This window comes from Budorcas taxicolor, chromosome 15, assembly GCF_023091745.1.
Source record: "Budorcas taxicolor isolate Tak-1 chromosome 15, Takin1.1, whole genome shotgun sequence".
NCBI classification, from domain to species: Eukaryota; Metazoa; Chordata; class Mammalia; order Artiodactyla; family Bovidae; genus Budorcas; species Budorcas taxicolor.
In genome coordinates this window covers 21,012,545-21,023,477 of record NC_068924.1, presented here as the reverse complement: position 1 = coordinate 21,023,477, position 10,933 = coordinate 21,012,545, and the positions used below count along the sequence as shown (strand labels likewise).

Here is a 10,933-nt window from a genome sequence, read left to right as displayed (position 1 = left end):
TTTCACCTTGAAAGACAGTTGGCCTTGTTCAAACAGATTAATCAGAGGAAGTTCAATTGTAAATAACATGGTCAATCCTATAAATCAATCTGTAAAGAAGTGATGCATATTTAAAGACCTAAAGCAGAAATTCAGAAATAGAAGGTAACAAAGAATTCCAAACTTTGTGGTACATCAACTGCATGGCAGCTCTCAAGAGAAAGATTAAGTATTTGCCCTTGAAGTTTACAAAACAGGATTTTGGATATGAAAAGAATTATCTACAGTTTAACCATGCTGTAGGTAAGATGTGCTTTTGGGGCATCTTAACCTTCCATTGACCAGTGATAGACACGAGAAACTAATGATTCATACACGCCTTTCTTGGATGTTATGCCAAGACGACCCCCGTCTAGTGGTGGGGGCTGAATGTCCCTCTTCAGCCATCACAGCTGTGTCTACCCTCCATGCCCACGGGAGCCAAGGCACCTCACCGTATTAAAATAATTTTCAATCTGTGAACAAGAGGGATTAAATACTAAATAGTGATTCTTGATTTCTAGAGTAACTTGATATTATTCATATCAGCTGGGGAATGACTAGTGGAAAATTTAAAAAACAAGCCAAATTTTAGTAATACAAAATTATTTATTAGTTAAAAAATTATCATTTGTTCGTTACACAAAAAAAGTACAACAACCGAATGTTCCCTACAAAAATTTTAACTGTAAGCATACAAAGTAGGGGTGGAACTATGACTGAGCCTAAGGACTCTGTCTTGATGCCTTAATTAGTGTCAGAAAACCAAAAACGGTGACATGTAAACTGCACCTGTGATATTTTGTTAGCAGGTTGTATATTTTGAGTTGTCATCTAGAAGTGGTGAAAAAGAAAAAATAGATGTACGCATGTCATGTTCCAAATAGGCGTCATTTCTATTAACTGTAGCAAATGTCCCAATTTGCTTCCCTCTTATAGAAATCACTGCTTGCTGCTGCGGAGGGAGCGAAATTCACATAGTCTGTGCTGGGGTAGGAAAAGCAGTCTGAGGCTCTGAAGGCGTCTAAGCGTTCGGCCTCGCATGAGGCACAGCAGCAGATGGAGGCGGGGGAGAAGCTGTCATACTGGGCATGCGCAGGCGGGTGAGCGTAGGTGTAATCTCCCGACGGGTGGCCGCAGTTCCTGGTGTCCAGCTGGGGGAGAGCGGTGTGGCTCTCCGCGGCGTATGAAGGCAGCTGAGCAGGACAGTAACTGTAGTCTAAAGAGCCAGAGAGAGTGGAGGAATCCGAAGGCGATTCTGGCGTCTAGAGAGGTGAAAACCAAGGACCAATAAGCGTGATAAATTAGACAGGATTAAAAGAACTGAATAGAGCGGATTTATTAACTCAAAGTAAAAGAACATTAGGGGTGAAAAAAAAAAAAAAAAAGACACAACAAAACCATCCGACTCAACCCAAATCTGCAGAAGTAATTTTATTTGCTGGCTGTGTGATTTCATGACACCACATTCTCTATTTACCTATTTCTTTCCCAACAATAAATTGCCCTGCTTCACTGGCTTTCTTTGTTATAAGCATACTTTATAGGATGCTTTGTTCTTGAAACCACAAAATCCCATTGTGCCTGGTCACCTGCACATAGAATCTTGCTGTGTGCCTCGATGTAAGGGGCAAGTGGCAACCTGGATGTTTCTCCACACCCTTGACTGTGGAGAAGAAGGTGAACATACTCGGGGAGAGCTGGGATCCTTACGGAGCCACTGTTTGGGAGGCTCCAAGACTCCAAACTCCTGTTACAGGCACTGAAGTCTTGTCCTCTGTGGAGAAAAGTACTTTCTGCTTCCTCTTAAGCGGGTCCACGATTGTTACTGAGAAAGCCTAACTTGGAAGCTGGAAGAGAAGTGGATGTTTGGGTGGCCCCTGTGTGTATATCCTGTAGAGTTAATTTCTTATTCCCTTAAAATTCACTTATTTACATGGACTTTTGACAAACCAAAAGCAAGAAAGAATTTACATTAAAAAAACCTGTTTTTAAGGTTTAACAGTATCTAAAAGACATCTTCAACAATTGGTAACTACCAATGGAAGCCTCACTCCATTTAAACTGATAACACATTTTCAATAATTTAAGGTCTGATATGGACAATGCAAATGTTTTCAACTATTAGGGCTTCACTTTTCACCAACCATCTCAGACCAAAATGGGCTCTTGTGCCTGTACCAGACCAATACGACCAGTTAGGAGAGCCAATTAAGTGTCAAAATAAAACAGAAATAGCCCCTTATCAGATGACAGTTTGCCTTGTTGACACAGCCTTAATTCCATTTTCTAGAACTCAAAACTCCAAGGGCCATTGTTTAAATCAATGATTTTCAACGAAGAGAAGTCTGAATTTTACAGTTTAAAAACATTAAATGAATATTGCTAGGAAACCTCTTTTTATGGCCACACACCAATGTACTTGGGCATAGCTGACTCAGGAAATCATGATTATGCATGTTTCCAGAGGTTTTTGCCCTTCAATGTGTGGCTATTTCTACCTCTATTGGGTTTTACATCAGTCTTTGCTGGCTTCCTGGATGATTTCCTTGTTGATAGCGTTTGTATGATTTCTCACGAGATGATACAAACTCTCTGCCCCATAGTAGGCAATAACAGGTTTTGTAAAGAACAGAGATAAATTACCAGGCTCTGGTTAAAGCAGAAAGGGGCAGCTTGGAAGCTGTCTGGGAAATAGTGTGGAGTACTTTGCATGGAACTGAGCGAAGGATCCGGGTGTGTCTCTGGCTGAAGGTAGGAATCAAATATCTGGTCCAGAAAGCCTGGGCTTTCTTCACAAGAAACACAACTGGAAAATTCTCGGGGTTGGAAATAATTGGGTGTGGAAGGAATTGGTTCAGGCTCAAAATACAGTCCTAGAAGAAAAAGGAACAGGAGAGGTTTTGGTTTAAAAACTGCACTTACATATTTGAATGGAATTCTAGTCTATATTCTGAACATTTACTACATTTCGGGGGAAAAGGGGAAAGTTTGAGAGAAGTAAATAGGCAGGCAATTTGGATTTTTTAAGTTGCCTTAGTTAATTCAAGCCCAATGAAATGAATCTGATTAGTAACTAGGGGATTTATTCAGAAGGTGAAAAGAAAAGAATGGTGATCCAATTTCTGTCCAACTGTCACAGCCAAGCTCAAACTTTCACTGTCCACTTTCTTGGACTATAAGCACCAACACCCAGCCCCTATCTGCAGTCCACGTGAACCTCATCTCTCAAAAGTAAACTGTAGAGTTGCTTGAGGCTTTACGAAAACTGATGCCATGGCAAATAATCCTCTTGATCTAGGGTTAATTGCTTTCTAAAAGTTTTCACACTGAGTGACTGAACTGAACTTATTTTGAGGAGTATTATAAATGACAACACAAATCATAAAGGGGAGAAACCAGGAATATAGAATACAAACTAGTATTATTTGTTTTATATTACAAAAAGCAAAAGTGTTTTGTTAGTGAACACGTTACGTTACACGTGATCAAGGAATTAATCTAAGGGATTAAATACCAAACAAGAATAGCTCTGAAAACATGACTCCTTTTCCATTTTAGTATTAATAGGCCCCAGTTCTGATTATTATCCTGAAATGCTCAAAGAAGATAGGCTTAGGGGAATGACAGAACACTGGAGGTTTTGAAGTCTCAAGGCTCCTTTAAGGTTAAGTTAAAGTGGCACATTCAGTGGGGAGTTCCCATAGCACAGGTTTCCTTATAGATGACCTCCTTCAACTCTGAGCTGTGAGTGGCATGGGTAGGAGTGTTTATGTAATAGCGTTATTCGTAATGGGCTGAGAAAACACACTTGTTTGAACTGCTTTCTGGGAAGAGAGAAAAGAAGGGGAGGGAAGCCCCTGTCGGCTAGAAACTAAGTGAAACAAGAGCAAAGGCATTATTCTAGGACCTCGGGATGTTCTGTTTTCCACCTAATAGTACACTTAAAAGATAACAGGTTTCAGAAAGCAATTCTGATCTTTTAATCAAGATTAGTTACTTGGAAATGAGGACCTGGAACTAATGTGAGGAGCAAGCTCTTGGGACAGAGTAGATAGCAGAGAATAGACAGTTCAGAAATGAGGACAAAATGTTGCACCTGTTTCCTTGCTGGGCTTATATTTGGAGTCACCATGCCTTTTTTTTCACCTTCTGATTGGTTGGATTCCAATTAAATGGTGGTGCCTATCTTAACCCCTGAATCAAGTACTAAAAGCCTTTCCAGATGGACTTTTGCAAGTATTTTGAGGGAATTGTAAGGCTGGCTGTACTGACCTGCAGAAGACGGTGGGACTGGGTCTGAAAGGTGGACACTGTTGCCTCCGGACTGCTGCCAAAGTAAGATGACCACAAAGCAAAGTGAAATAAGAGTTCTTTAAAGGGAAAGCTAAATCATTTTGACATGAACTATGTTGCCTTCTACTTTAAGGTAAGCCAGATCCTTTCTTCTAAAAAAACTTGCTGTTGTGAAATACAACCGATGTTATATCTTATTCAGATTCAACTTTTATTTTTGCCTGGGGGTTTTTTCTAATGTCTCCCACTTAAATTTTTATTAATTTTGATAAAAATTAATTTAAATGATTTTTATATTACATAAATGAACAGTTCACGAAAACTCAGTAGAGAGTCTATTAAACTATTTAATTTAAAATTAATAAGGACTAACATTTATTTAATCCCAATTAGCTATAACTCAGTCAATCATTTCCTCAAAAGTTTCTTATACTATCTGTTGGCTTAATCCTGGATAGCTAAAAATAGTCACATGTTCTTCCTAGCTATGATATAACAAAATATTTTCTTAAAGTTGTAGTCAGTAGCCTGTAGCTTATCTACATTGTAGTTAATGGTTGGGAAATATTTTACTTCTCTGGACTTTTTATGCTATCTTCTATAAAATTTGCTTTTTTTCACCAATAAACACCTGAAGTTTACGAGTCTGTTCCTTTTAACTATTCAAAGTAAAGCAGCCTGTGTCCTTTGGTTAAATTAATAACTGTACTAATTGAGTAATTTAGGACTTTTTTATTTTAGGTTTCAGGTGGTGGCTTTAAAGTTTAAAGGGACCAGCATCGCTCCAAGAGTCTGTGCTAGGAAGCAGAGCTCCGCATGCCTGTCTCCTGTCTCGCGGGGTACACTCACAGCTGTACACTGAGCCCCTGGGAGCCTGCACAGTCAGTCGCTGCTGAAATAGGAGGTGGTGTTAATTTTGAAAATGATCCATGCTGTAATGTCATGAACCAGGAAGCTGGAATCCTTCACCAGCTCTTTATGCAAATATTTGGCTGCAGCTTGAGCTCAAGCACTTGGAAGGAGTGGGTTTTAAAAACTCGGCTTCATTGTAGAGCTCTCGTTAACCCCATTCCTCCCCCGGAATGGTCCCTTTGTAGACCTCCCCAGGTTATCTCCCTCAGGTATGTTTACAGTATCCTACGTGATATTATCTTGCTAGTCATGGGTTCACTTTCTACTCTGCTCCAAGAATACAGTCTCCTCTCTAGATTTCAAACAGCGCAAAAATCCACAATCTCTGATTTATAAAAACATATCTGTTTGAAAAAAATTAACAGTAGAAAAGGGTAAATTATGTTTTTTGGTAAGTACTAATTCAAGTTTCTCTTTATCCTGTAGGTGAGAGAGTTATGTGTGTGTGTATGCGTGTATGTGTGTAGGGCTGTTTGTAAACTGATTCTGCTGAAGGAAGTTTTTGAAATGGACAAATCTGACATGCATTTGTGTCTCCTGGCACTACTGGATACCTTAACATTTGTCTCAATCTATAACTTCCATCCAGGATTGCCTTCTTAAAATTTCAAATTGTGGATACTACTCTGTCTTTATAACAAATAATGATAAATTTCTTCCTGCTTTACGTATTTGATAAAAAATCAACTCTTTCCTTGGCTTAATGCTTCCCAAATGTCTCCTTCAACCACTGAACAAATTGGAGAAGATCTCTGTTAAACCAGAAGCAGGCACACATACACCATCCCCTGCTACCTGCCATCCGTGTCTACTGACTATACCTCCTAGGCTTCCTAGAATCCCAGATCCTTCTGCTGGTTCCCAGTGAGGAATTTTACATCTGACTCTCATAGTTAAATCATCTCTGTGTTACTCCTCCATGCCTGCGAGGACCTGGGTGGATATCATCTTCCAGAAAGCAAAGTTGGGGCCAGCTTTGCCCTGCATGTTCCTGCAAGGCACTGGTTTAGAAGTACTGCTTGATTATTTTTCAGAGAGGAATTCAGAAAAACTTAGATAAGTCAAACTGCTCTAGGGAATAGATACTGGTCAGATACACAAATGAAATGTTTCAGCCTTGCTTTCATTCCAGCAGCTAGCTAACAGGAAAACGGTGGCCAAACCAACCCAGAAGTGGCCAAGAATAATACAGTAGCCATGTGCAAGTGGGGCTTCTCCAGGCTGCAGCTGGAGCAGAATGATACAAGGTGCCAAAGCCCCTTAATGAAAGATTACATTTTGTTAACATCCTGATGAATTTTTTTTTTTCACCACTAGTATATCCCAGTTCCTTTGTTCCTGGGATTTTATTAATTTTAAAATAATCTCTGAAATAAAGGAGTTGGTAGTTAAGGCTACCAGACTCCTGCTCAGTACAGCTGGATCTGCAGGAAGATGAATTTAGGGAGCCAACAGGTGGGAAGGTTGTTTGTTTGTTTTTTTTCTTTTCAAAGAATAAGCAGGTCTTGGTCCCACTTTTTGCTCTACCATTAGCAATTGTAAGGCTTCGAACTTTAGCTGTAATAGAGGCATACAGATCCCTGATCCACTCACCTCTCCTGGTCATTATAAGAACTAAAATAAATAGTGAGTGTGCAAAAGTGCTTTAAAAGAACCACTGGAAAGCCCTCTACAAATGGAAGAAAGTTTAAAACTTTAGCATGAGCTGAAGTTCTACATATGGAGGTCCTGACTTTGCATGCATGCTCACTGGCTCAGAAGTGTCTGATTCTTTGCAACCCCACAGACTGTAGCCCGCAGGCTCCTCTGTCCATGGGATTATCCAGGCAGGAATACTGGAGTGGGTTGCCATTTCCTCCTCCAGGGGATCTTCTTGATCCAGGGATTGAACCTACATCCCCTGTGTCCCTTGCATTGGCAGGTGGATTTTTTTTTTTTTTTTTTTTACCACTGAGCTACCTGGAAAGCCCACCAACTTGACATCCAGCAAATATAAAATTTGTACTGCCCATGCCATATCATAGCAACCTCTAAACTCTGAGCAAAGGCTGTGAGTGAACACTAGTGAATATCTGGCTTTTAACTTCCGATTCTAATTTTATTTTAGCTACTAATAATGATAGCTAACATGTATTGAGCACTTTCTAAGTGGAAAGTGTTCTTCTAAGTGTTTATGTGTAATAATGCATATACTCCTCACAAAATCCCATTATCTCCAGCTTAAAGATGAGGAAACCAAGACATGAGAGACTGAGTAACTTGCTCAAGCCTTCACACAATGGAGGAACTGAGGTCTGAACCCAGTGCACTGGTTCTAGAACCTGTGTTCACCACGCTATGGGATCTGCATCTTCCCCAAAAGGCCCATTTTATGAAATCAGGCGTTGCACACAAACAGCACTGGACACAAAAACTGTTGTGGGACAGATGCCAATAAGCTGAAGACAGGACCAGTCTTACCACTGGCAATATGGGCCCATCCTTCATATCTGAATCTACACCCAAACCAACCCAAAGGCAACTGTGTGATCGTGGGCTCTAACTGCCCTCTCTTGGAGGAAACCACCCTAGTTTATTTGGTTCTGCTGCTGAGCATTCTTGCTAGTATCTTCTGCTTTAGGATGCACATAAAGTGGTAGGTATCCTTATGACTGCCCAGGTCTATCTCATAACCCGGAAGTGCTTAAGGCTTCATCACATATAAGGAGGTGGTTCTATATTCCAAGCTGTCTCCTCTGAGGCTACACAGCCCCTTTCAGCTGGGTAATTTCAGTGCTTGGGATCAGAAGAATGAGGAGAGAGGGTGCAGTGAGGGGGAGGTTCCATGGAGAATCGCCCCATGAAGGGCTCCCTAAAAGGACATTTCTGGGAGAGATCTCCTTTGCCTATGTGAGGGCACATACACTATCTTCCTACAGAATAAGAACCTACTTACCTACTGGCTGCTTCTCTCCCTGCTTTGGACCAACACGCTTGACTATGATCAGTGAGGTCTGGACTCCCCCAAGTTCTGAGCCCCACAACATGTCTGTTCTCTGTGGTGAACTGGGATGAAGGTGGGCACAGGTGTTATAAGATCAGCTAAAGAAGGCCAGGTCTGGGGATGGTCACGGGAGGCCTCCTACACTTTCCCAGACACAGGGCAGAATGAAGCTGAACGCCATTTGGGAACAAGTGAAGGGTTTATGCTTACGGTTCCCCCTGAGGCTGCCTGGTGTGCCCTTCTCTGCTGCAGCAGCTCCTTCACCGTGATCTTCACCCGGACACCTTGATACACCTTAGGTTTTTCTGGGGAAAGGCAACTGAGTCAGTGGTCAAGGGTAAGGTCTGCAGTGTCAGGCAGGGGTGTAGGGGTCTTTATAAACTATGGCATCTAATGCCAGATCTCTAGGTCTGGATAACAAAAAGAATGCTAAAAGGCAGATGGGAAAGAAACTCAAATTTCTCAAACTTGAAAGGATGAAGGGATTACCACGGGCAGGTTTCCGGGCTCCAGTGGAAACAGAACCTATGGAAATCTGTGGGCCCACCCACCCCAGGTTGGGCACAGGTTTTTCTGCTCAGGAATGTGGAGACCAGTCTAGGGAGGCTCTCCCTCTTGGCTCAGTTAGGGAAACCCAGGGTTCTGGTCTGGAAGAGAGAGCAGGGGGAGGGTCTGGATGCTTCAGCACTGACCTAGCCCACCCCACTCCCACTCCAGTGGAAGTTCCAAGTCCCTTCCTTTCCCACGGGACCAGTGGTGGCTTCTGGGGAGCCTCTGACCTCAGTGTGCCCCTGGTCTGGAAGCCAGCCCTGGGGCAAGCAGCGGGCGGTTGGGGTTTGGCCGACCCTGGGCCTTGGAGGACCAGGCCTGAGAACTGCCCCCCATCCCTCCCGGCTTTTTCTCCTGCCTCCTCTCTCCTTGCCCCCTTTCTGCGCCTTCGTCTCTTTCCCGCCTCCCTCCTTAGGCCCCGCTCCTGCTCGCCCCTATTCCCGTCTCTCCCCACCCCCTCCCTTTCTGGGGCTGGCATTTCCCGGCGGCGCCCGAAGACTCCAAGTCGAGTCCGCGCAGCGCGAGCCCTGGGGAGGCGTGCGGGGCGGCCCAGGACCGCGCGCTCTCGGCAGGGAAGCCGCCCTCCAGCAGGGGCCGCCCCGGGCTGCCCGGCTCCCGGGAGAGGCTGAGCGCCCGAGGGGTCGGCGAGGAGGGCGTCCGGCGCGCCGGGAGCTCGCGGCAGCCGCGGCCCCGAGTGGCGGGTGGGGGGACGCGGAGCCGCGGTGAGTAGGTCGGGCCGGGCGAGCGTTCGCGGGGAGGTGGCCGCGGGAGTCCGGGCGCGACTCCGGCCCTGACCTCGACCCCGGAGTGCGCGAGTGCGCGACAGCCGCGCGGGGAGGGGCGGGCCGCTCAATCGGCCGGAGCGCCCGCGACCGTGTCGGGCCGCCAGCGCCTCGCCTGGTCACTGCAGAGACCGCCGCAGGACCGGCGGGAGCCCCCGGGGCCGGGTCCCGGGAGCTACACGTCTCCGCCCGGGAAAGGAGGTCGTGCATTTCGTCGCCCAGACCCAGGGGATCCGCATCTGGCCCGCGGGGCTGGGCGCCGCACCCCCGCCGCCATCCACCGTGTCCCGGAGACTTCCTCCCCGGGTCCGCGGCCCCACGGGCAGCGAGGGCGGCCCGGGGTCCGCGCAGGAACCGCCACGGCCCGGCTCTGGGCGGCCGGCGCGCGTCCCGGGCTCATCGCGAGCCTCTAGCTCCCCCCGCCGCCGCTGCTGCGCGCGCAGAGTCCGCGCCGCCGCCGAGAAGTCCCAGGGTCACATCTGTGGCCAAGTGAGCGGGCCGGTGGTGGACCGCGCGGGACGCGGACCGCCGCGGCGGCCAACTGGGTTTCTGGGCCTCTGCCCTGGGGACCAGGCGCCGAGTGGGAGCGGCCACAGCGTGGCCCGTGCCCTCTCCTGATCGATCCAGGGCTCCTACTTGCATGCCCTGACTTTGTGCCTCTCTGTTCCATGCAGGAAAAGTCGTGGAAATACACCCGGATCAAAACGCCCCTCGCCCTCGTGACCCTAACCCAGAAGAAGCAGCGGAGTTACCCGACATCGTGGTCAGCAGAAGCTGAGGTGGTGGCTGGATGCTGCAGCTGCAGGGACTCAGCGTGGAGGAGGGCTCCTGTGCAGGGGGAGAAGCAGAGATGCAACATTTTTAAAGTTTCACAAAGCATCCAGCTGCACCCAGGTTCCTGGAGCAGGAGACAAACAGAATTAATGTTTTATACCTTCGGGTATAGGTTTGAGTTTTTTCCCCCTCATGCCAAGTATTTAAAACCTCTAGAAACCCATGATTTGACAATCAATGATTGCGCGATACTTTCAATTTGAATATTCAAAGGCTTAACAAAATGGACTATCTTCTGCAGAAATCCTGCACACAGGCACCCCAGGGAGAGTCCACAGAAACAGGGAGTGAGACCCCTTTTGGTCCTGACCCTTGCTTTTACTGTATTTTGAGCATTTTGCCCACCTTCCCACAGAGAGAGCAGGAATCCTCAAAGATGCTCTGTGTTTCTGCCTCAAAGGGAGCTCTGGGATCCATGAGTGACCTAGGCTGCCCTTCATGTCCACCTGAGCCAGACTGACTGGGCTGACTGGTTTCCATCTCCTCAGTCTCTGTTTTAAGGGAAAATCTCAGGTTTTGGGGATTGAACATGGCAGCCAGTAGGTAAGGCCTGGCAAGA

General features: G+C 46.0%; 1 protein-coding gene across 1 annotated transcript; it reads right to left on the bottom strand.

Moving 5' to 3' along the window:
• Positions 1-917: 917 nt before the first annotated feature.
• POU2AF3 (POU class 2 homeobox associating factor 3) lies at positions 918-10,299 on the bottom strand. Its single transcript, XM_052653021.1, has 7 exons — positions 10,293-10,299; positions 9,664-9,910; positions 9,250-9,548; positions 8,420-8,514; positions 4,294-4,348; positions 2,665-2,894; positions 918-1,283 (listed from the first exon to the last, which is right to left on the bottom strand). Exons 1-7 carry the CDS (start codon positions 10,297-10,299, stop codon positions 918-920), a joined length of 1,299 nt encoding a protein of 432 aa, XP_052508981.1.
• Between the last annotated feature and the right edge of the window lie 634 nt (positions 10,300-10,933).